At 66.9% G+C, this 24,451-nt stretch overlaps 1 protein-coding gene across 3 annotated transcripts in view; it reads left to right on the forward strand.

Annotated features, from left to right (window-relative positions):
* NAV1 (neuron navigator 1) overlaps positions 1-24,451 on the forward strand; it is a 66,388-nt gene that overhangs the window by 35,058 nt on the left and 6,879 nt on the right. For all 3 annotated transcript variants that reach the window (XR_010886309.1, XM_067310472.1, XM_067310471.1), the window contains exons 4-17: positions 15,235-15,373; positions 15,682-15,979; positions 16,615-17,308; positions 17,425-17,874; positions 18,111-18,152; positions 18,392-18,540; positions 19,349-19,519; positions 20,141-20,193; positions 20,400-20,423; positions 20,526-20,603; positions 21,115-21,198; positions 21,390-21,501; positions 21,777-21,898; positions 24,151-24,347. Coding sequence is in view for 2 of the 3 variants with exons in the window: in XM_067310472.1 (XP_067166573.1) it covers positions 15,235-15,373; positions 15,682-15,979; positions 16,615-17,308; positions 17,425-17,874; positions 18,111-18,152; positions 18,392-18,540; positions 19,349-19,519; positions 20,141-20,193; positions 20,400-20,423; positions 20,526-20,603; positions 21,115-21,198; positions 21,390-21,501; positions 21,777-21,898; positions 24,151-24,347 (2,613 nt within the window). In the remaining variant the exon portion in view is untranslated. The remainder of the gene's footprint in view (positions 1-15,234; positions 15,374-15,681; positions 15,980-16,614; positions 17,309-17,424; positions 17,875-18,110; positions 18,153-18,391; positions 18,541-19,348; positions 19,520-20,140; positions 20,194-20,399; positions 20,424-20,525; positions 20,604-21,114; positions 21,199-21,389; positions 21,502-21,776; positions 21,899-24,150; positions 24,348-24,451) is intronic.

Raw genomic sequence — 24,451 nt, forward strand, 5'->3', positions numbered from 1 at the left:
CGGCTGGGGCTGCTCTGCCCCTCGCTGCCACCCCCACGAGCGAGTCCCCAGGCTGGGCCATGCTGCTTTCCTGTTGCACAGGGTGCGTCAGGCTTGATTTGGGTGTTTCCAGAGGAGAGGACTGAGAAATGCTTACGGTAAGTGGCTGTGGGACATCAAGGCCAGGACCCTGCTGCTGCTTTCAGAAGAGCTCTCCCAGTTTATGGCAGGGGAGCTGAGCTGCCCTGTCTGACCTGCCAAGGCACAGTGGAGACATCACGGGTCCAGCCAGGAGATCTGGTGGCATGTGGTGGGACAGGCTGCGGGAGTCTCAGGACCCCAGTAGAGCGCAGGGTCCCAAATTGTCCTTGCTGATGGGTGGCACTGCAGTCCTGCTGAGCAGTATCCCCTGGTTCTGGGCCCCCATCTGCCTCCATCCCTCCACCCGGCAGGGTTGGGACATCTCCTGCTGTGCCATACAAGGTTTTTGGGCTTGTGTTGCTCTGTGTGGGGTGTTCCCTTCACCCCCAGTGGCTTTAGCCTGGGGAAGACCCCCAGCCTCCCAACACCCTGCCCATGAAGGGGCTCCGCAGGGAAGGATGGTGCCCGCAGGAGGGCAGGTCGCTCAGCGCCCAGCAGGATGCAGGCGTCAGGCTACCAGGATCCAGCCAACTGCTGGCCGGTGCTGAGGAGCGTGAGGGTGAAGGGGACGGGTGGGTGCAGCCCGGCATGACCATTGCTCACATTTTCTTTCAAAACGCGTCCTGCTCCCGTTGAGCTGTTGAGGTGCCCCCTGGCTCTGGCTGGGGTCCAGGGTTTCGGCATTTTGGAGGTTTCCTGTTTCAGTGCATGAGAAAATAAATAACTCCAGCATTTGATTTGTCCCAGAGCAAGAGAGGAGGTATTTGGCCTGCTGACAGCGCTGCTCCAGCTGCAGCTTCCTTCATGCTTGGCCCTCGCTCTGCAATCCCCAACCTGCTGCTGCAGGGCCGGGGCGGCTGGTCGCAGGGCTGGGAATCGGACCGGTGTAAACACGGACGTGTCTCGTGGGGCTGCCCCGTGCTCAAGAACGGTGGTGCCTTGTGCTGGCTCGGCGCGGTCCCCTCCTGGGGACCATCAGCCATCACTTGGCAGCAAGAGATGGCACATCACCTCCTCGTGCCACTGACCACAGGAGACGTGCTGGGGCCAAAGCGGGGTATTGCTACAGGTCTGGCTGTCGGAGTGAAGGACTCCAATGCTCCCTTTCTCCCGCCTTGTCTCTTCTCTTGGAGCTGCTCTTGCAGGCAGATAACCTTGGCGTGTCCTTGCCTGCAGAGGCAGCGCCAAGAGCAGATGAATCTGTGTTGCTTCATCTCCATCAGCAACTGGCCCAGGCAATGCGCGGGCTCTGGCAGCAAGGGACAGTCCTGGGTGCAACCCGGTGCCCTGTCCGGGCTCCGGCCCTGCACACTGCTCCAGGCAGGGTTAATTTTCTCCGAGCCTCGGGAATGAAGCAGCCTCAGCCCTGCGCTGCTGCAGCTCCTGCGAGACCCCCGCAGCGCCGCGATTCCCCGGCGCAGGGCGAAGCTTTCAGAGCTGCGTTGCGCTGGGCTGACGGTGCCCCCGGCCCGGCCTCCTCGGCTGGCTCTGACCCGCGCGTCCCGGCGCCGCGCTGGGAGAGCCGCCTGCAAGGAGGGGGGCCGAGGTAGGTGAGCCGCGGCCGGCACGTGGGGGCCCGTCCTTTGGGGTGACACGGGGGTCAGTCTTGCCGGGGTGCGGGTGGTTTGGGGGATCCGGGCGGTGGGGTGCGTGCATTGCCCTGCTTGCCAAGGGCTCGGGCTGGGTGTCCCACATGGGCGCCTCCGCCGCGCTGGTTAACGTGGCCTCAGCGCAAGCTGCCCGGCACAGGGGACCCGCAACACCGGAGCTGCCGGTGGGGAAGCCGGAGCAGCCGTGGGCCGGCAGCTCTGGGCTAGCAGCTCCATCCCTTGGCTTCTGCAGGCACGTTAGGCTCGGGTTTGGGTCTCCGGGCGGCATCGCTCGGCGTGACCGCTTGCTGTTTGCTGCCCCTGCTGCGAGACCCTGCAAGGATGCGATGCTGAAGGCAAAGCGTTCCCACCCTCTTCCGCGTTTCCCGCTTCTCCTCCCCGGCTGCCTGCGCTCGGCCGCCTGATCTGAGAGGCTCTGGCAGCTCCTAGGCGCTCGGATGCGGGAGCCGGGAGGTGCTCCCGGGGTTTGGAGAGTGCCCTGCGCGACGCAGTCCTTTCCGCTGGCTGCCTTTCGCCGGATCGTTTGCCATCCAGCCCCGTTTGCCCGGCTGCTTCCCCGCACACGGTGCCACTGGCAGAGCTCTGGGACACCAGGGCAGGGCGTAGGGTCTGGCACTCCGTGGAGGCTGCTCGCAATGTCCCCAGAGCAGGTTGCCAGGCCGCGATGCCGTCCCTGCCATGGTTCATACCCGGTGCCGAGGGCTCAGCACCAGTACGGCTCGCCGCAGCTGCTTCCAGGCCTTCTGAGCAAGGTGCCGGGCTGCAGAGACCCACCGTAGGGCCTCGGTTGTGCCTCAGTTTCCCTCTTTCCACCCTGCCTGCTGGGGGCAGGCCGTACCCGGGTTCTGGCACAGGAGGGATGCTCCTGGATGGAGAGTGGCGTTTGCCCGGTGCGGAGGGGGGCTGAGGACCAGGCCAGGCTGCCTCGATCCTTGAACCTGCGGTGGCCAAGTCCTGGGTACCTGGGACCGGGGCCAGCACAGTCGCCAAGCAGGATTTGACCTTGGCGGGGCGAAGGCAGGGGAAACTTGGCTGGGCCGTGGTGGGGCGCGAGCCGGGCTGCCAGGAGCGCCAGGGCTGCCGAGCCCGTGCCTTTGCACTGGCTCCGAGTGCCGCGGCAGCGCCGGTGCCTCGCGCGTGCTCGGGGCTCCTGGCGTCCGCTCTGACTGCCTCGTTCCCCTGATTTTTTGGGGGGCAGAAGGCAAAGGAAAGGAAGACGGGAGAAGGGTTTGTGTCGCCCGCTGTGGCGGTGTGGATAGCCATCCATGGTGGAGCATCCAAGCATCCGCGAGCCAGGTACCGGCACGGCTCGGAGCTGGGAGGAAAGTGGTGCTTGCAGCTCGCGGGCTGCCATGAGGACGCTGATGGCAGCCCCTCGAGGGGGGCTGAGGGCTGCCCGCAGCATCCCCCCGTAATCCGTACGCTCCAGGCGGCACCGCTCCGGGCCCTGGCCCAGCGGCCCAGCTGCTGCTGGCGCTGGCCTGGCTCGTGCTTCCTAGCAGCTACTTCAGCTCGACACAGCCCGGAGGTCGGAGCAGATGTTTGGCTCGGCTCCCCGCGAGCGGCAGGGGAGCGGCCGGCCTCCTTCCCGGCTCCGAGCGGGATTGGCTCTCCCATCCCTCCTCCGCCCCGTGCTCGGCGCTGCCCGGGCTGGCCTGACCCCCTCGCCGCGGTCCTGGTGGGCCCAGGCGATCCCGCGGGGACCGGCCGCAGCTGAGCGGGCCACGGCCTCGCACGCGGCTCGGCGCGTGTGCGGGGTCCCGGCAGCCGGGGGAAGGCGTAGGAGCTGCCGCCGAAGCCGTGTCGGAGGCCGCGTTGCGCCTGGCCTCGGCGAGGCGCCTCCCTCCAGCTGAGCCGGCGGACGGGCCCAGACAGGGACCCGGTGACGCTCCCGGCCGGGCACCGGTGCCACGGCAGCGCCCTTCCCCTGCGGGCAGCGCCGCGGCCGCCACCTTCGGAGCCGCCTCCATTTTGGGGCTTGCCCGGGGCATTTTGGGCTCCACCAGGCCTCATGCTGGTGCTGGGGGCACTGAGGACGTGGCGCAGCCGCTCTCCAAGCCGGGGCGCCCCGGGAGGAGCGGCGGGAGGCCAACGCCGGCCACAGGGCCTCAGCGAGCTCGGGAGGCCTCGCGCTGTTCCCGAGGCGGAGCGCGCCATTCCCGCTCGGCCTCGGGCTCCGGCTGAACAGCTGGGGCCAACTGCTCTGGCCGCGCGCCAGCCCCGGTCCCCCCCGCCACCGCTGCAAGCTCTTGGCGGAGGGATTTGGGCCCTTTCCGCCCAGGCACGTCTCCGACCTCGGCTGTTCCGCGTGCTGCCCCCCATTTCGAGCCTCATGGAGCCGGAAGGCGAGCAAGGGCTTGGGGGTTAGTGCAGGGTCGGGGCCGCTTTCTCTCTGCCCCGTGTGCCACATCCAAAACGTGGCGCACGGTGGCAGGGTTGGTGCACGGTGTGGGTTGTGCGGGGTAGACCTGGTGCACGGTGCGGGTTGTGCGGGGTAGACCTGGTGCACGGTGTGGGGTGACGCATGGCAGTGGGGTTGGTGCACGGTGTAGGGCGTGCGGGGTGGTCCCCTGTCCGGCTGCCTGCAGGCTGTATGCGGAGTTGGGGTTGTGCAGCATGTGCTTCAGGGTGTGCGCAAATGCCAGGTGTGCAGCGGGGGTGCCTGCGTTGCACAAGGAGCTTGGGGGGTGCACAGGGACTGTACCTACAGCGTCAGTGCATAGGTGGGGTGCGCAGTCGGGTGTGCGGCGTGCTTGTGCAAAGAGGCATGTGGATTCGGGGTGAGGGTGTGGGGGGTGTGCGGCGAGCGTGCTGGGCACAAGCGGCATGCATGCAGTGTTGGTGCATATGCGGGGTGCGCAGGGCACGTACCGTGTGGGTGCGGTGTCAGCCTACCTGCGGGGTGTACAGGGGGCGTACGGGGCGCACGGGGTGCGCGTGCGGTGACGCTGCCGGCCCTGCTCCGCGCGGGGCGGCCCAAGGCCGGCCGGCATTTGGGAAGCTGCTGACTTGGGCCTTGGTGGCTCATCGGTGGGGCTGAGCGCCAATGCGGAGCGGAGGCGAGCCGGGGCCGGTCCTCGCACCCCCGTTGCACCCCGAGGGGAGGGAAGGTGCAGCCCCAAAGGGCCCTTTGCAGGCTGGCACCTCGTGGCCTGGCTCGGTGCCCTGGCTCTGCCCCGTTGGTGAAGCAGAGCACGCAGATCCCACGTGCGCAGCGGCCCAGGCAGCTGCACGCCGAGGTGTCTGAGGCCACGGGCTTGTCCAGACAACGGGGAAAAATGGGAATTTCGCAAGCGGGCTGAGTCACGCCGGCTCCCCCACCCCAGCGCTGGCTGGGACTCTCTGACCTCCTCCTGCTGCAGCCTGGCCCCCCGCGGGGCCCAGAGCAAGACTTCGTGTGTCCCCGTTTCCAAAGCAGCCGGAGCTCCCCGGATGGGGATATGCTTCCTCCGGGGTTTCCACCGCTCCGGGAGGGTGTGGAGGGGTGGCCTGGCTCCCCCGCAGCGGGGCCGGCTGAGCTCAGCAGCGGCGCTGGCGTGGCAGGCGGCCGCGCGGTCCAGGTTCACCGCTGATCTCATCGCCGCAAGCGGACGAGCGTCGGGAACTGTCGCGACGGCATCGGCCGAGCCGCCCCGCGCTGCCTCAGCCCTGCCTGGGGAAATCGGACCCCGCTATTACCGTGATCCGCAGAGCGGAGCCGTGGCGGCCGGCGGGGAGGAGGGGGGGCGCCGGGTTTTTGCAGCCTGCCGCCGGGCTCCCTCGTCGCGTGGGTGCCAGGACCCGCGCCGCCTCGCCGGGGACCCGTGCGGGGGCACCCGCACCCCCGCCGGCGAGCTCCGGGGCGCCCAGAAGCAGGATCGCCTTGCGGGCAGAGCGCTACACTGGCTTTTGGGAAGCGATGCTGCTTCTCCTGTTGCGTGAGCTCAGGCGACTCAGTCCCCGCTCCCTGCCTCAGTTTCCCCGTCTGCAAGGTCTCTGCACCCTAGAGGAAGGGTGCTGGGTGCAGGCACCCAAAGGGCGAGCTGTGCTCCCGGGAAAGCGCCCTCGCCCCGCGTGGGGTGCACGGCCAGGCAGGAGGAGGGCCGCGTGCGGTGCGGGCGTCGCGAGGCTCCGCCGCCGTTCCCGAATGGACGTGGCGGACGTGAGGAGGGGGAAGTGGCAGCGGTAGCACCCGGGCCCTCCGGGCACAAATAGCGATTTATGAAGCTAATTAATTGTTCTTCTGCCCCATTAAGTGAATGTGATGGGAAGAGAGGAAAGAGCCCAGGCTGAGTCCGGGCTCCTTCTCGCGGAGGATGCACGGGAGCGGGATGCGCGTGGAATGGTGCTGGTGGGAGGGAGCCGTGGCCGTTAGCACGTCCGCAGAGACCCCTCGGTGCCGGAGACCGGCTGATGTGGGGCAGGACGTTTTGGCTGTAGAGACCCCAGCTGGGGGTCCCGTGCAAGCCCCTGTATTTCCTCTGCTGCAATGACCATGGCAGGGCAAGAGAAAAGGGCCACGGCAGACCGAGGGGGGCTCGTTGTCTGTTGTGGGGTGCTCCAGAAGGGACATTTGGGGACACTGGCACCGCTGACGGACAAGGCCCAGCGGGCTGGGATGACTTGGGGTGCACCAGGATACGTTCCCATGCCTGTTCCCGCTGTTAACCCGTTGCCTTCCTGCACTGGCTCCCCTGGCTCACCGTTGCGGCTGTGGGGTGACCGCCAGCCCTGGGGCCAGGGGGACACTGCTGCCAGCGGCAGCCTGGCTCCTCGTGCCACCGTCCCGCGTCCCCTCGCCCCGGCTGTCCCAGCCGGCTGGGTCGGACTGGATTCGGAGGGGGTTCTGCACAATGGGGCTCTTAGACATCGCTTTAATCGGGGCGGGTTTTCGGGAGGGCCCTGGGGATTTGGGAGCACAAGCGCTGCTGTCTTGCAGGGACACGTGTGCTTGGAAACCTCACCCGTGCCAGCATATCCCGCCTGGCAAGCGGACGGGTGTCTTTGCTGATGGCAGGAATGAGACGATTAAAACAGGGAGACTTTTAACCCTCCGGCTGCGAAAGCAGCTGCTGCTGGGGAAGCAGGTCTGCGATGACGGGCTGGAGAAGGTTCTCGAAGGGCAGAGCTGCCCCCCGTGGGGTCCGTGCCCATGCTGGGGGTGCGTGCGCATGGCCAGGGTGCCCCTCTCCCATGCTGGGGCCAGGCCAAACCTGCTGCACCCGCTTTGCTTCCCACCGGAGCTGGACCCTGCTGCTGCCGCGTGCGGCCTCGGCCCCAGCTGTCTCCTTCCTCCTAACAGCGAGGGTGTGGAAACGCATCCTGGCTCCCTGCCATCAAATCTGTCCCGGCCCCATCGGCCGCGCCGGGCTCTGGGACTCGGGCACTGGCTTCTCGGATCCCCCTCGCCGCCTTTCCCCGCGTGCCTGGGGTGTCCACAGCCCGGCCGAGAGGTTGATCCTCTCCGTCCTGATGGGAAGGAGGCGGCTGGGAAGGGAGCGCGGCAGCCTGTTGTGTTCGGCTCCGGGCTCGAGCGGCGTTGCCGTAACGCAGGCTGTAAGCATGCGCGTGCGCGCACACCCGCACGTGTGCAACGCCACCCCCTGCATCCCCGTCTCACTGTTCCTGCATAGGGAAACTGAGGCACAAGGCGGTGACCTGGGGAGCGCCGGTGCAAACACGCTTGGACCGGGCTGCCCACGGGGGATTTAAAGCCGGCACGGGGCAGTCGGGTCCCTGCAGGAGCTGGTGCTCGGTGTGTGTCGGCACCTCCTTTCCGTGCCAGGCCCCTTGACAGCCCCCCATGGCCTCATCTGAGCTCTGCCCCGGCAGCTGGCTCTGGCGGGGCCGGGGGCAGCCTGCCAGGAGGAGGGGAGGGAGGCGCAGGCGTCCGTCCGTCCGTCCGTTGTGCAAGGCAGGGCGGCCTGGTGCCAGAGGGAGGGTGGAGGGATGCAATGCTTGTACGGCGTGATCCCTGGCCATGCCGTGTCCGAGGGGCTCCGCGCCCCGTCGGCGCGAGCCCCCGGGGCAGGGGGGGTGTCCTTACCGCAGGGTCAGCCCCGGCGAGAGGCTCCCCGGGGCAGGGGCGGGAGCCCGCTGTTTGGATGACTGCGTAGCCAAGGAGCCTTCCCGGCCCATCCCAGAAATGCGGCTGTGTTTCGCGGGAAGCAGGCGTGGACGCATGGACTATTGCATTGCTCTCCCTGCTGCTACAGGGACAAGGTGGCTTTGAGGTCTTTTGGCAAAACGCAAGATACGGTTTGAAAGCGCGGAGGAGGTTGCTGACGCTTTAAGGAAATTGCACTTCTGCAAAATCCACGGGAAGGTGTCCGTGGCGGCGCCCGCCTGGTTAAAGGCAAAATCCGATTCCGGTTGAGCGCTGCCAGGCTGACCGGACTCGCGCCTGGCCCTGGAGCCCGCAGGGCCTGCAAGGAGGTGTCGGAGCAGGTTAGCGCGGGCTGGCAGCTCCGGCCATCCTGCATCGCGGTGCCGTGTCCTGCCCGCTAGACCACGGTGTTTGGCCTCCCGCTCCTGCAGGCTGGAGCGCGGCAGCAGGTTGCGGCGCCGTCTGCAAGCGGGAGAGAGGCAGCGGCGTTCGGTGCAATTGCACCGTGCGCCTCTGGCCAAGGGCCGAAGAGCTGCGGGGAGATGGAGGATAAAGACAGAGCGGGTCCGATCGGCGGAGACGGGGAGCGCCAGGCATCGGCAGCCGCCGAGGTTCAGCGAGCGTGCCGGCGCCCGCCGGCTGCACGTCTGGTTCATCTCCCGCTACCGCGGGAGAGCCCCGATGAGCAGTTCGGAGCGACCGAGGCTGCAGTTTGGGGTGAGGGTGGGATCCTGCCCCAGTGAGGATCGAAGCAGCGGCAGCTTGCGCCAAGGATGGCGTCACGGCGCCCGGGGGGCGGGGTGCCGGCGGGAGAAATCCCTGCCGATCCCACCGCGAAACCTCCGGGCGTGAAGGGCAGCAGGACAGAGCTGAATTTCCTGCAGCGCCGCGAGAGCGGCTACAATGGCAATAAATCCCTAAGGCTGCGCAGCCGCTCGCACGTGCGTGCGCGGAGCCAGCGGCCGGCCCCCCCGCGGACGCACGGATGCAAATGCGGCCTTGCCGGGGGCGCGTGTCCCCCCGCCGCCTGTCCGTGCCATCGGGGCACAGGCTCCCGGGCACCACGGCTCGCAGGGAGCCACCACTGCAAACCCGGTCCTAAGCGCCCGAGCTCTCCGAGCGGGCCTGGCCTTTCCTGTTTCCCTGCTTTCCCGAGCCCGGGAGTAAACAGAGCCAAGCGCCGAGCGAGGATGCTCATCACAGAGGGAGCCAAGAGGCGTTGCCAAGGCGGGGGAAAGCGCTAGGAAGGAATTACTTATTTCCGAGCCCGCAGGGACCGGTTCGGAGGAGCTCAGGGCACTTTGCTGAAGCTGCCGTTAACCCTCTCGGCCCCGGGATCGGCGCGGGGCGCTGGCGGATGGGGGGAAGCCCTTGGCGGAGCCCCGAGCGGTGGCTCCGTGCGGGGGCACGCGGGGCTCGGCGAAGGGGTCCCTAGTTTCTGCCGTGCCCGCGAGGCTCTTGCTCCGGGCTGCAGCCCCTGCGCTGCTGCAAGGGGAAAAAAAAAGAGACGCAAATTGTCTTTTTAGCCCTTAAAATGGATAATTGTGCAAGCTCGGGTGATTGCTCAGTGGCAATCCCGGGAAACTGGGACTCTTGGGAGCAGCTGTCCCTGGCAGCCCCGCATGGCCCCGGGCACGGGGAGAGGGCAGCCTGGCTGCCCCGATGCTTTCGGGGAGTAGCTTTGGGGGCAGGGCTGGGGCCGGGCCTGTGGGTCAGTGGGCCGGATGGGGGGGCACGGGGTGGCAGCGGGTCACTGGGGCTGGCAGGGGCACCGGACTGGGGGGCACTGGGGGACACTGGGGCCAGGGATGCGGGGCCGTGGGCTGAAGCTGGGGGGCTGCGTGCTGGGGGGCTCGGGGCCGGGCTGCAGGGCAGGGGGGGCTGGGATGTGGGGCCCCAGCCTGAGCTGGGGGGCACGGGGCCGGGTTGAGGGGCACGAGGGGGAGTTTGGGGCACGAGGGCCTGCTGGGGGGAGTGGGGCTGGCAGTGGGACAGGCTGGGGGGGCTGGGCTGGGGGGCACTGCACTATGCAGCGCCGGGGCGGGCGGCGGGGCCGCGCGGCGGACTCGGGGGAAACGGCGCGCGGAGGGAGGGAGGCGGGGCGGGGCGGGGCCGAGCCGAGCCGAGCCGAGCCGAGCCGAGCCGAGCCGAGCCGAGCCGAGCCGAGCCGAGCCGAATCCCCGCCGGGCCAGGCCGGACCCTTTGTCTGCGGCCGCGGGCGGGCGCTGCCGCTTTAAGGGCGGCTGGCACGCGCCGCTGGGGGCGTGGCCTCCGCGCCCGCCCCGCCCCTCCCGCCCCGCCCCGCCCCGCCGCGGAGGGGCCGCGCCGCGCCGCGGGCAGCATGTTGCGGGCAGGGAGGCCGCGCCGCGCCCCGCGCCTCGCCGCCAGGTAGGGAGGGGGGGTGCCGCGTCGGGGCCGCCGCCGCCGGGGCCGCACCGCGCCGCGCCGCGCGGGAGGGCCGCGCTGCTGGCGCCGGGCTGGGCTGCGCCGGGCGCGCCGCGCCGCGGCACGGCACGGGCGGGCGCCGGGCGCATTGCGGGCGGGCGGCTCCCGGTGCCGGCGCGGCGGCGGCCCGGTGCGCGGGGCCAGGCAGACAAAGCCCCGCGGCCCCGGGAAGCCCGGCGCGGGCGGCGCTTTGTCTCGGCTCCGCCGCACCGCACCGCACCGCGCGGGGGCCCGCGGGGGCCGCGGTGGCGGAGCGCGGCCCGGCCGGGGGCGACGGCACCCGCGGCGGCGGCGCCCCCCCCGCCCCGCGCAGGGCCCGGCCCGGGCGGGGGGACACGGCCGGCACCGCTGGGCCGCTGCCCGCCCGCGGCCCGGCACCCGCAGCGCGGCGGCCCCGGCACTCGCCGGAGCCGCTGTCCCGGTGCGGCCCCGCTGCGGCCTCGCCTCTGCCGGCAGCAGCGTCCCGGAACGGGCAGCGCTCGCGCCAACCCGTCGCCGGCCTCGGCCGCCCCTCGGCCGCGCTCGCTGCCGCCGGCCCCGTGGAGCCGAGCTGGGGAGCGGCGCGGGCCCGGGCGCATGTGCTGCACCGGGGGCTTCGAAGCGGCACCCTGAGGGTGGGGGCGTCCCCGGTGTGCTACGGGACGGGGCCGTCGCCCTGGGCGCAGTCAAGGCATGCGGCACCCATCGGTGCTGCCGGGCCGTGGTGGGTGCCGTCCGGCTGGCGGATGCGGCGGGCACCCTTCCCTTCCCTTCCCTTCCCTTCCCTTCCCTTCCCTTCCCTTCCCTTCCCTTCCCTTCCCTTCCCTTCCCGTGAGGGCTGGTGCAGGCAGGGGGGCTGCAGCCGGCGCTGGGGTGCAGGGCTCCTGGGTGCCCTCGATGCCTCAGGGTGGGTTTAACGCGCTGAAGGAGAACCGGCGCGTTGCTGCTCTTGCCCTGTTTAAGATGGAGGGACTGAAGCGCAAAGCAGGAGTTTTGACCCCAGGAATCGGGTGCCCAGCGCCACCGCTCTGTCCCTCGCCCGGCTCGGCGGCTCGTCCCTCCCTGGGTGGCAGCTCTTGCCGCGGCGCTGCAGCTCAGCTGCTGCTCTTCTGGCGTTGAGGGGGGCAGTCAGGTGGCTTTGGCCAGTGCGACCCCCCGAAATCTCTCCTGGGGGCCGTCTGGGCTCTGCCACATGCCAGGAGGGTTTGTGTTTGCCGAGGGGCCGTCAGTGTCACGGCGCAGCCCGAGTCAAGGCTTTCCTTGCTGCTCCGGCGTGGACCCCTGCCTGGGTGCAGCACAGGGGAGCTGGTATTGGGGGGGGTCCCCCATGTCAATGCTGTGCACCCCAAAACAGAGCTGGAGGTGCCCGGGACTGGGCGGCCGGCTCCCAGCGCAGCACCCTGTGCCCTGCTGGGAAAGCCTGGGGTGGGCTCTGGCATCCTGGGCGCTGAGCCCATCTCCGTCCCAGAGCCTCGTATCCTTGCAGGACCTGTACAGGGGCTCAGTCCGCGGCGTCCCCCAATGCTGTGGGGAGCAGCGCCGGGTGGGACTGGAGGGTGCTGGGTGGGCTGCTCCTGCCCAGGAGCAGCCAAGAGCGTCGCTGTGGCCGGTAGCCATAAGCAAGAGCACCTTTGGGTGTCTGCGTGCAGCTTTGCAAGGAGACCGGGCTCGTGGTGGGTGCCCTGGCGTGCCAGGAGTCCGGGTGCACGAGGGTGGTTTGCAAGGCGACTGCACCCGGACTTGGAGCCGTCCTGCTCTCGCTGCGCCTGCGCTCTGCCTCCTTGCCACCCGGCCAAGCTCCGCACGCTCGGCCCTTAGACGCTCTGCTCCCTGCCAAGTCATCCTGGGCGGATGTGCCGGTGTGTCCAGCTTCCCGGGGCCTCTCAATCCCTGCTTTTAACTCCCAGCCCGCGCCCTGGTGAGCTGTGTTTTTCCTCCTGCGAGGCGGCTCCTGGGGGCTGCGCTGGGTGCCCGGTGCTTCTTTCTTCCCATTTGACTTAGGACCGTGAAGGTGGTCTGTTGCGTGATGATTTAGCCCACGACCTTCACCCGGGGCTCTCCGAACACCTGGAGCTTGTTGCTGCCCTGTGGGGAAGGTCTACGTGTGGGGCTGGCCAGAGCCCTTTGGTGGGACTGCAAACCCCAAACCGATGGGGGACGGAGAGGCCCAGAGCTCTGCTCGATCGCAGCCGCGTGCCTGCGGGGAGCGGCTCCCCCAAGGTCCTGCCTTGCTCTGTGCAGTGCCAGGACCACCGCAGGGATGCTGCGTGGGAGCAGCGACCTCGGGATGTTGATGTGCGAAAGGGGAGAGGAGCTTCAGTTCATGCTCTGGGATGGGGATTTCTGGCCCAGCAAGAAGTCTCCTGGAGCAGGGGCCGGGAACGGGAAGATCTGTGGAGCGGGGCAGCCCCGGGGTGCTTCCCAGGCACGTGGTCATAACTAAATCTCTTCCTGGGAAGCAGCACGTGTGGGGCTGTCCCCAGAGCTGCCACAGTGATGAAGGCGGCCGCGTCCCCTCCTGGGTGACCCTGCTCCTGGAGGGATTTCACATGCCGTGTGCCCGGTGGTGGCCACTGGGCTACCAGGCTTGTAGCGCCGGGGAGTTGTTTGACCGCAGAGGGAGGCTTGGAGGTAGCATGGACACCCAGGGAACCTGTCGCCAAAGAGAGAACGAGGGTGCTAGGGCTGTGCCGATGGGTCATGGAGAGTGGGGGTGTGCACTGATCTCGGATAGCGACTGCCCTCCTGGCTGCGTACGTGGGCGTCGGTGGGAACGGGCACATAAGGGCATGGGCACATAAGGACACATGCGTATTTGCATGGAGAGGCGTGTGCGCACGCAAGCGAGTGGCGGCATGAGGAATGATGATCCTCGGCAGTATTTCGCCACTCCGCAGAGCTGCTGGCACCGTTCCGGCTTTGGCCCGTAGCTGATGTTTGGAAAAAGCAGAAGATACAGAGCTGTTTGGAAGGTCCTGCAGTACCGAGGGTGCACAAGCAGCAAAGGCAGCTCCGGGGCTGCCCTGCGCTCCTGGCCGTTCGGGGAGATGTGCTGCCCGGCATTTGCTGCTCGCGGCCTGCTTCCCACTGCGCTTTGTGTTGTTTCCAGCTCGGTATCTCCCAGCACCCGTTAATTCCTGGCAAAACTCACTGCTGAGAAATGCAGCCTCCTCTTCACCACAAATCCCTCCTTCCATGGGGTTCATCTGCCGCCGCTGCCGACCGGAGCGGGCCGGCTCGCAGCGAGGCTGGCCAAGCCGCAGACATGAGCCCGGCAGGGAGCTGACTCCCCTCTCCAGCGCGCCGCTGGCGTGGGGCAGGGCTGGGAGCCAGGGACTGCGTGTGCCGGGGTGGGGGAGGTCCCGCGCTCAGCCCCGGCCAGCGCCGAGGACCAGCGGTATTGCAGCACGGAGCCCTCATCCTCCTCGTAGCCACGTGCCTCCGCCCTACCATGCTCCCGCCTTGGTGAAATGCAGCTCTCCCGCTCGAAACAAGGACTTTGAGGCTGCTTCTTCCCCTGCTTGGTGCGATTGGCACCGGGAGGCCGAGGGCTCCTCACCTTGCTCCTGCTGTCCTCCTCACTGCCTCCTCCGGGCCTGATGTCCCCTGAGATGGGCCGGGCACTGCCCCGGCTCCTGAGCCCCAAAAGGACTAGGCGCCTCTGCCAAGCCAGCAAGCAAACGGAGGTGACGGTGGTTGGCCAGCGCTCGTGCCCTGGCCCCCGCCAGCACCCACGTTTGCAGACTGAACTGTGCCTCGGTAGTTGTGCTCAGCGGCCGTACCTGTGTCTGCCCATGGCCGTGGAGGAGGCCGTGCTGTGGTGACCCCCCTTGCTGTCGCCTCATCCCTGGCCGAACCGTGGGCAGGAATCTCCTCTTCCACTGACGTCCAGGCTCTGGGTTGGGGAACGGGCATGAGGAGCAGGGCAGACCGCGTCCCTCCAGCTCTGCTCCCCTTCTCCCCCGCCGCTGCTTGTCCTTCCCATCCCCTTCCTCCACCCGGACCCATTGAGACCCCTCAGGGGCTGCGGGGGCCTCGCTGACCTACTCAGGCACTGACCTGAAAGGGGCTGCGCTCATCCCGCTGGAAGATGCTCCGTGCCCGTTTGCGCCAGCTCACCCCAGGGAGTGCCCGGGCCGCGTCCCGCTGAGGGGTCCGACCCTCTCGAAGGTCTCCTACGTGGGCTGCGTTTCCAGGAGCTGCTTGTCCCCTGGATGCAGCCAGCACGTGTCTCCGTGAGCCGGAGAGGTGCCAAAAACTGGGATACTGCTGCGTGCCGGAGAGGGAGTGCAGCGGCGCAGGGTGGGAGCCGCCCAAGGGAGGGTGGAGGCCTGGGACGGCAGCCGAGGGAAGGCTCGGGCCAGTCCCTGCCCTTTCTGCGAAACCTCCTGGCCTCCGTGGAGGGAGCTCGGCGGCTGCCCTGTTTATTTGGCCTCCGTGCTAGGAAATGAGCTGCGCGGGAGCAGTCGGCCGAGCCTTCGGATCAGCCCCGGGTCCTGCTTTCTGCTGCGTGGAGGCCGCAGGGCTGGCAGTGCTGTGCTGCATGCTCCCCTGTCCCGTGGTGGCCTGGCTCCTCCATGGGACGTGTTGGGGCTGGCTGGCCAACGCTGCTCTCTGGCCCTGACCACGGGACCCTCTGGCAGCCTGGCCTGGCCATTCCCCTGATGCCCAGCACCCCTGGGTGCCCTAAATTGAGGAGTTGCAAGGTCGGGCTGGGTCGGATCTTGTGCGCCAGCGGGGCTGGAAAGCTGCACCAGGCTGGGATGGAGCCAGTGTCAGCTGCCAAGCGTTGGCTCCCTGCCACGTCCCTGCAGCGGGTGCTAATCGGGGCTGCTCGGGCTGGACTTGGTCCATCGGGTGCTGTCAGGCCGGCAGGGAAATGCTGGTGGGTGGCAGGATGTGCCGACGTCCCCGGAGAAGGGCCGGCAGAGCCGCTGCCCCCCGGTACGGGATGAGCGTGGGCGAGAGGGTCTCACACTGGCTCTCCCCTTGCAGCTGGGATGAGAGCAGCTCCATCAGCAGCGGCCTCAGCGATGCCTCCGACAACCTCAGCTCGGAGGAGTTCAACGCCAGCTCCTCGCTCAACTCCCTGCCCTCCACCCCCACGGCGTCGCGGAGGAACTCTGCCATAGCAGTAGGTGTCTACATCGCCCCGCCGGGCCCACGTGGCTATGGACCTTGGCACCCTTCATCCTGCAGAGCCCAGTGGTGCTTCCTTTGCAGGAAGGAGAGGGTGGAGTTTGGAGGGTCACCTGCCTTCCCTTCCCATCCTGGCGATACGGGGTGTTGCATGGGGAAACCAAGACACGGTGCAGGCCAGGGTGCAGTGATTCAGCAGAGCTGGGAGCACCATTGGGTGTCCAGTGTCTCCCCTTTCCCTGCTGGGTGTGGAGCCCTCTGAGGTTGGGGCCAGGGGTGTCCCTGACTCTGGTCTGCCCACAGCTGCGCACGGACTCGGAGAAGCGCTCGCTGGCGGAGAGCGGGCTGAGCTGGTACGGCGAGGCGGAGGACAAGGCCTCCAAGAAGCTGGATTACGACAGCAGCAGCCTCAAGATGGAGCACGGCTCCTCCAAGTGGCGGCGGGAGCCCTCGGAGAGCTGCGAGGAGGTGCCGAAGGGTGGCGAGCTGAAGAAACCTGTTAGCCTGGGCACCCCGGGGTCCCTCAAGAAGGGCAAGACCCCTCCGGTGGCAGTGACCTCCCCTATTACCCACACGGCCCAGAGCACCCTCAAAGTGGCAGGTGAGGCTGGATTTGGGGAGGGCCTCCTCTGATAGGGAGAGGTTTTGGTGTCTTCATGTGCCTGCTCTGGGTGCATTGGCCATGGGGATGACCATGGGGACCCCTGGCTGTGCTCTGATCCAAATGGGCTGGAGCAGAGGGTGGTTGGGTGGTCTTTGGCATCCTCATGGGCTGGGTTGTGGGACGGGCCCTCACCGTCCTGCAGCTGCTTGCTGCCTTGATGCTCCTGCAAGCCCCAAGACCTGCACCCGTCTTGCTGGGGCCAGCAGCGTTGGGTCCCTTCAGTCACCCCGGGGCATCTCCGTGGTGCTGGGTGCATCCATGTGGGCAACCGAATCACACACGTGATGTGCCCTTGCTTTAAGTGGGATCAGCCGTACCCTTGGTGGCCCCCTGGCCAAGCTCTGCTTCCCCAGGGCTGTGTCTGCCCCGTGCTGGGCTGGGGGCTGGCTGTGTGTGTCGGGGTCCTGGCCTTGTTCTGCCCCGACACCTGGTGCTGGTGTGCTTGTTCCTTCCTCGCCGCCACATCTTCTCCATCTCCAAAGTTGCTGTCAGATCTGGGCTAGTTTGGACCCCATGTCCCCAAAGCCTCCCTCTTCTTCCGGGACACTAACCCTTTCTTCCCTGCCTGCCAGGCAAGCCTGAGACCAAAGCCACTGACAAGAGCAAGCTGTCCGTGAAGAACACAGGCCTGCAGCGTTCCTCCTCCGATGCTGGCCGCGATCGCACTGCCGATGCCAAGAAGCCACCCTCGGGCCTTACGCGCCCCTCTGCCTCCAGCTCCTTCGGCTATAAGAAACCGGCTCCCACCACCGGCACTGCCACCGTCATGCAAGCTGGGGGCTCGGCCACCCTGGGCAAGATCCAGAAGAGCTCTGGCATCCCCGTCAAGCCGGTCAGTGGGAGAAAAACGAGCCTGGATGTCTCCAACGCGGCCGAGCCCGGCTTCCTGGCCCCAGGCGCCCGTTCCAACATCCAGTACCGGAGCCTGCCCCGGCCGGCCAAGTCGAGCTCCATGAGCGTGACGGGCGGTCGTGGTGCGAACCGTCCCGTCAGCAGCAGCATTGATCCCAGCCTGCTCAGCACCAAGCAGGGCAGCATCTCGGTGTCGCGGCTCAAGGAGCCATCCAAGATCGGTGCAGGCCGTGGCACACCAGCCCCCGTGAACCAGACGGACCGTGAGAAGGAGAAGGCCAAGGCCAAGGCTGTGGCGCTCGACTCCGAGTGCGTGACGCTGAAGAACATCGGTTCGCCCGAGAGCACCCCGAAGGCCCAGGCCAACCTCCCGCCGGCGGCCAAGGTGGCCGAGCTGCCCCCCACGCCACTCAGGTATGACCCCCTCCACCTCTGAGGACAGCAGGTGCCTGGTGTGGCTGTGCCCACTGCCGTGCTGTGCCCGGCGCCCGCATCTTGCCTGCCCCCGATAACACTTTTTTTCCCCCCAGAGCGGCTGCCAAGACCTACGTGAAGCCTCCCTCGCTGGCCAACTTGGACAAGGTCAACTCCAACAGTCTGGACTTGCCGTCCTCCAGTGAGCTGCACCCACCGCACACTGCCAAGCTCCAGGACCTGCACCCAGCCGGCGGGCACCTCACACCCTGCTTCAGTCCCAGTCCTGCCCCCATCCTCAACATCAACTCGGCCAGCTTCTCCCAGGGCCTGGAGCTCATGGGCGGCTTCAGCGTCCCCAAGGAGGGCAGGATGTACCCCAAGCTCTCAGGCCTGCACCGCAGCATGGAGTCCCTGCAGATGCCCATGAGCCTGCCCAGTGCCTTTTCGGGGGGCAGCACCCCTGCCCCCGCCCCTGCTGCTGTCCCCCCTGCCAGCACGGAGGAAGAGGAAGAGGCTGGTGAGCTGGGCTGGAGCGGGAGCCCCCGGCTTGCACATCTGGACAGGTACAGTCGGAGGGTGGGCAGGGGGCTGTCAGAGCACAGCACCTCCACGGGCTGAGCTCCCTCCAGCCATCCTGCCGTGGCCTTGGCCTCCCTCAGAGGGTCTTGCCTTGCTGTTTTGGGGGAAAGGTCATCTTTCGCCTCCCCGCGACTCATGGCATGGCCCTGAGGGTGCTGCCCTGTGGCACCTTCCCTCCCTCTGTGCAGGGGTGTGACTGCTCTTTTCTCTTCCCTTCCAGCACCAACCGCGACAGGAACACGCTGCCCAAGAAAGGGCTGAGGTAAAAGACCCCAAATCCCAGAATCAGGCAGGATGGTGCTGGGGAAGGGGGCGGGTGCTGGTGCCTGGAGCTTTCCTGCCACCCGCACCCGGAGCATGGGGCCGGCAGTGCCCTCCGTGCCGGGGAAGCTGAGGGGGCGCGCAGGAGGCCTGGGGTGGGAGGTGCTGTGGGACCAGCGGGCAGGAGCCGGGATGGTGCCCTGCGCCGCCTCACTGTGCCCGTCTCTCCTCCACCCCCAGGTACCAGCTCCACTCCCAGGAGGAGGCCAAGGAGCGGCGCCATTCCCACACCATCGGCGGACTCCCCGAATCGGACGATCAGCCAGAGCTGCCCTCTCCACCTGCTCTCTCTGTGGCGCTGGTCGGGAAGGGCCCGCTCACCAGCATCGGTCAGTGCCCTCCTCCTCGGCCCAGCTTACACCAACCCAACCTGTCCCACCTGCCCCCTGTACACCCTGGCTTGCCGTGGGGCACCGGAGAGCGGTGCCAGGACCTGGCCCCAGAGCCTCGTGCTGACATTGGGTCAATGGCCGGTGGCCGGCTGGTAACGGGACCTGCAACTAATTGCTGATGCTCTTGTGGGTGCTGGTTTTCTCCGCACCTTGATACCCCCAGCAGCCCTGACACTTGGTGTCTCGTGTCTTTGGCCCCACCAAGGTGCTGGGTTGCGGCTTGGGGACACAGGGACATACATCATCTCTATTTTAGGCCGTCTGATCCATCCTTGGGGCTCTACCCTCGTCTCCCTGCTCCTCTAAGGGTGCCCGTGGCCGCGGCCAGGCTGAGCCAGGCATGAGTCCTGCCTGCTCTTGTTGGGACCTAGATGTTCCCGGAGGGTTTGGGAGATGCAGGCAATGGGTTTGGGGCTGCTGACTGCAGGCGGTGAGAGATGCACCCAGAGGTGATGGGCTCCAGCACAGTTGTGCCTGCTTTGCCACAGAGTGTTGTATTTATTTCTTAGCTCTGCATTCACCGTGCAACATCGCCTCAGGTGCTGGGGTCCAGGCCCTCGAGGTGTAAATCTGCAGTTTAGCTTTCCTCCAGTCCCTCTGCTTTGGGACCGCGATCCCTGCTTCCTCTCCCCCTCCCAGCTCCTGTGGATCACTCCCACCCCGGCTTTCCTGACCCTGATTGCTGGGCCCGGCTCGGGAACTGGCGTGACTCTGACCCTGCTTCTCCCCTGCCTTCTCCTTGCAGTGAGCCCCACTGCCGCCACCACCCCGCGGATCACCCGCTCCAACAGCATCCCCACCCACGACTCCACCTTTGAGCTGTACAGCACGTCCCAGATGGGCAGCACCCTCTCCCTGGCAGACAAGCCCAAGGGCATGATCCGCTCGGGCTCCTTCCGGGACCCTGTGGATGACGGTGAGAGTGTGCTGCGCCCCTGCCCACGGCGAGGGGGTCTCCCTGGGAGCCGAAGGGTGGCGTGTCGCCCCAGACCCTTGCCCCTTCCTCGGGGCGCTCCTGATGGCTGGGGTGGTACGTGCAGTCCTCAGCATCGGTGCATGGGGAAGCCAGCCCGGAGGGGCTAAGTGCAGAGCTCCAGGCCACCACCAGCTCTGACCCACGCGGGTGCCTGGCAGAGCAGGTTCAAGCCCTGTGGGTGCTTGGCAGTGCCCAGCGTCCCTGCGTTGGCACTAGTGGCATCAGAGGGAGGAGATCCGGGCAGCCAGGGAGGGTGGCAGAGGTCCCAGGCTCAGCCAGAGAGGAGAGCATGGAGTGAGGGCGCTCCCCATGCCGTACTGCAAGTGATGGTAGCAGCAAGCGTCCGGGCAGCATCCGGGGAATTCACTGGCTGAGAAACGGGCAGTGCTGTGCAGCCACCGTCCCTCCCTCGGCTTCTCCCCGGATTGCTGGCTTCTCGCACAGCCCCTCTGCCAGGCGGTCCTCACCCCGCTGCGATACCCTGCGCATTCACCCCGCGGGGAGCGCTGCCGCCCCCCGGGCCGGGGGCAGCCTGACACGGCCTGTTTTCCTCTGTTGCAGTTCACGGATCGGTGCTGTCCTTGGCGTCAAGCGCTTCTTCCACCTACTCCTCCGTAAGCGCCACCTCCGGGCAGGATGCCCTTGCAGGGCTGCGGCGCCTTGTGCATGGCTGTGGGCTGTGAAGGGGGGGGGGAAAAGAGGGGCTGAGCGGTGCGGGGGGGCTCTGTGCATGCCTCTGCCTCGTGCTGAGCCTGTCCATGCCTTGCTGCCGTCCTGACTGCCCGCCTCTGTCTGTCTCTCTTTGCCCTTGCACTGCCAGGCTGAGGAGAAGATGCAGTCCGAGGTGAGCCCGCGCCCTCCGCTCGCCGCCTGGCCCCGCCAGCCCTGCCGCCGCGGCGCAGGCGAGTGCCCGGCCCCTCTCACTCCCTCTGCTCTTTCCCCGCAGCAAATCCGCAAGCTGCGCCGTGAGCTGGAGTCCTCGCAGGAGAAGGTGGCCACCCTGACGTCCCAGCTGTCGGCTAACGTGAGTGCCTGTGGGAGCCAGCCCAGCCCCGCGTCCCTGCATCCTGGCCTTGCGCCGTCCGTTCAGCGCTCGATGCAGGACAGGCTGCTCGTGTCATGGGGGGCTGGTGCTTGCCTGCACCCGCAGGAGCCTTGCTCTCCCTCTGGGACCCCCCAAGAACCTGCCTGCCATGGCCCTTGATTGGGACTCAGGGCCTGATACTGGGGCCACAGAGTGGAGGGAGATCATCCTGCAGAGCCTTCCAGGTGGATCCCATCTCCCTGCCCAGCTTGGGCACGCACTGTCCCTGTGGTCAGCCCCAACTTGGCACTCAGCACCTACTCTTGCACCAGTTTCTGTCCTCCCCTACCACTGGTTTCTCCTCCACCAAGAGAAACTCCTTCTCCAGCCTCCTGTGTCCCAGGCCAAGTGGTTTCAGGGGTCTCGGCAAAGCCACCCAACAGCAGGTGCTCCCCCAACAGCGAGTGCTCTCCTGGCAGTGGGTGCTCACCCATCTCTCCATCTCTCCCAGGCCAACTTGGTTGCAGCTTTCGAGCAGAGCCTGGTGAGCATGACGTCCCGCCTGCGGCACCTGGCTGAGACTGCTGAGGAGAAGGTGGGTGCCACGAGGGGCCCTGGGTGGGCACTGGGGTGGCACTGGTGGTGCAGAGATCCCCCACCCATTGCAGGAGGTTGGTTGTGGGGCTGGGGAATCGGCAAGGTCTGCACTCCTGCACCCGGGGTGAACCTGCTGTGGCCCCTGCGCTGGCGGGATGCACTCCATGGCTCCTGGCTCCACCTTCCCAGGACACGGAGCTGCTGGACCTGCGGGAGACCATCGACTTCCTGAAGAAGAAGAATTCGGAGGCCCAAGCTGTGATCCAAGGGGCCCTGAATGGCACTGACATCACGCCCAAAGGTGAGGCCTGGCACCGCAGGTTTGGGTTCGCTGCCCTGAGTGGCAGCACCCACGTAGTGCCTGAGCTCCAGGTTGTCTTCCAGGGCGGCTCTGAGAGCAGAGAAGGTGTTTGGGTGGGCCTGAGGGAGCAGGGTGCCCTTGGGGAGGAGGAAAGCATTGCAGTGGTCACCAAGCAGGCTGGGAGGGGTGCGCGGGTGGCTCCAGCGTGGGGGCAAATGGGCTGACAATTTTGTTCCTGGTCTCTCTTGCTCTCTGGCTTCTCTCGCTGGCCCCAGAGTTGCGCATCAAGCGGCAAAACTCCTCCGACAGCATCTCCAGCCTCAACAGCATCACCAGCCACTCCAGCATCGGCAGCAGCAAGGACGCCGACGCCAAGAAAAAGAAGAAAAAGAGCTGGGTGGGTTGGATAGGGTGCTGGTGGGAGGACTGGGGCTGGGGGAGCTGCTGGTGGGGTCTGGCTGGGGTCAGCCCCATGAGCCAGCCATTCTCTGTCCATTTTGGCATCATGGTGTCAGTCCCCTCTGTCCCCTGAGGACAGCACTGGTGAGGAGCATGTAGCCACCATGGATTTGTGTCTTGATATGCCAGTTGGGGCCTTCTCTGGGACTTCTCCAGCCCCTCCGGGAGTTTTCGAGCCCTGGTCCTGCACGCCTGGTCCCTCGTGTTCTTTCCCATGTGTTTCTCCCACCCCGTGCTGGTGCTAGCCATCCAGGGTGCCAGGTCCTGGCCCCACAGACACCTCGGCTATCCGGCCACTTCCCTGCACCCAGGCAGCTCCGAGCTGGACGTGTGATTAAGTCTTGCTTTGTTTTGTTTCTCTCCCCCTATGCTGACCTCAACCCTTTTTTTCCAGGTGTACGAGGTAAGTCCTATGCCGTCCCCTCCACCCCATGCTGTGCCCGGCCAGGGCGCTCGCTCCATTTCCAGTGGGACGGCACTCATGCCACTAACCATCCCATCCATCCCACCGGCTCTAACCCCCCGTATGGGCCACTCCAGTGCCCCGCGCCAGGCCACGCAACGCCTTGGTTGCTTCACGGGGCGTTAAGGTCAAAATACCCAGGCAGGCGCAGGGGCTGGACTGCCCTGGGACAGCTTCGCTTCGCAGGGGTGTCTCAGAGCATGGAGCACCCACCACAAAGCTTGGGACGGTGGCCTCCAAAATGGATGAATGGCCGTGGTTTTGGAGAGGGACCCTGAGGGTTGCAGGCGTGTTTCCCATGTCCTTTTTAGACTTGTTGGGTTCAGGCGCTGCAGCTGGGATGATGGTGGCTGGGACAGAGCCGCCAGGGCACTGGGCCAGCTGGCAGGGGAGCACCGAGGCGGCAGGAAGGGCTCAGTAGATGGGGACCATCCTGACTCCCTGCAGCCAGGATCCCGTGGGCAGTGGAAGGGACCTTGGCTCCAGGTCTACCTGCCTGTGACCCTGTGGCACAGTGTTGCCCATCTCTGCTTGCCGGGGCCATGTGTGAGGCATCGTGGTGCCCAGCACAGACCCACAGCTCCTCATCCAACCCCAGGACCACTCTGGAGAGCGGCATGGCCGCAGGCTCCTGAGCTATGGCCTTGCGGGAGCCTGGGATGCTCCAATGTGTCCCCAGGGCCACCGACAGGTCTGGAGTTGTTCTGTCCCCATCAGGACCCATGCAGGGTTTCCTTGCTCTTCAGCCATCGGCAAAGCTTGACACCCACCTTGTTCTTTACATTGAAATGCAGCATTTTCCCTTTTCGAGGGGACACCCAGGCCAGCCTGCCCAGTGCCTGCTAGGAGATGGGCCAGATCCTGCCTGCTCCCTGGCCCGTTTTCCTGCCGCCTGCCCTTGGAGCAGGCTCTGGCCCTGCAGGGCATGTGCTGTGAGCCCGGGACACCCCGGGGTGCCCATCCTGCTTCTCCCCCGGAGGCTGGTGGCACGTAAGCGGGATGCAGGCACGGTTTCGCCCCTGTGTCCATCCGCCCTCCCTGGCCTCAGCACGCCGCTCACCTGTCCGTCGCTCTGTGTGTGCTGTGCGCAGTGTGTGCATGCTGCATGCCCGGCCGCGACGCTGACCCACCCCTCGCACACTGAGCTCTCCTCCAGCAGGGTGGCTGGCCCCCTGCGCCCTCCAGCAGGTCCCAGCAGGACCCCGCACAGCAGAGGGGAGGTTGGGGCTGGAATTGTCCCCTTGCACCCAGACCTAGGCTCTGTGGTGGCTAGGGCACCCCATGGTGCGCTTGCTGGGATGGTGGCTCTGGGAGGAATGTGAGGTTGGAGCCAGCCCTTCCCCGTGGACCAAGGCACTGTGGTGGTCCCCAAACGCCCCCAACATGTGGGTGCTGGGGGAGCCCCACAGGGACGTGGGTTCTCCGTGGGGATTGATGCCATCCAGGCTGGGACTGTGTCTAGAGGGTTGTGTGAAGGGCCATGTGCCACTGTATGTCAGCAGAGTAGGGTCGGGCCGGTGCCTTCCCCGGGGCAGTGGTGGTGGTAGCGCTTGCTCCTGCCTTGGTGATGGATATGGTGTCACTGGTCCTGAGTTGAACTGTCCATTGGTCCTGAGCAGATGGGGGCCATACTCCTGCCTCGGGGCAAGATGGGGCTGTGCCAGACCTGTGGTTGAAAAGCCATACGGGCTGGCTGTTCCTAAAGATGGACTTTCTGTCTCCCGTAGCTGCGAAGCTCCTTCAACAAGGCCTTCAGCATCAAGAAGGGGCCCAAATCAGCCTCGTCCTACTCGGATATTGAGGAGATCGCCACGCCGGACTCGTCGGCCCCGTCCTCCCCCAAGCTGCAGCATGGCTCCACGGAGACCGCCTCACCCTCCATCAAATCCTCCACGTCCTCCTCCGTGGGCATCGACACGGCTGAGTACGTGTGTCCGGGGCAGGCGGCACAGAGCAGGAAAGGCTGATCCCAGTGCCTGGCTCCATTCTGCAAGTGCCTGCCCTAGATTCGAGCAAGCTTTGATGTCT

Source organism: Apteryx mantelli, chromosome 25, assembly GCF_036417845.1.
Source record: "Apteryx mantelli isolate bAptMan1 chromosome 25, bAptMan1.hap1, whole genome shotgun sequence".
Classification (NCBI taxonomy): Eukaryota; Metazoa; Chordata; class Aves; order Apterygiformes; family Apterygidae; genus Apteryx; species Apteryx mantelli.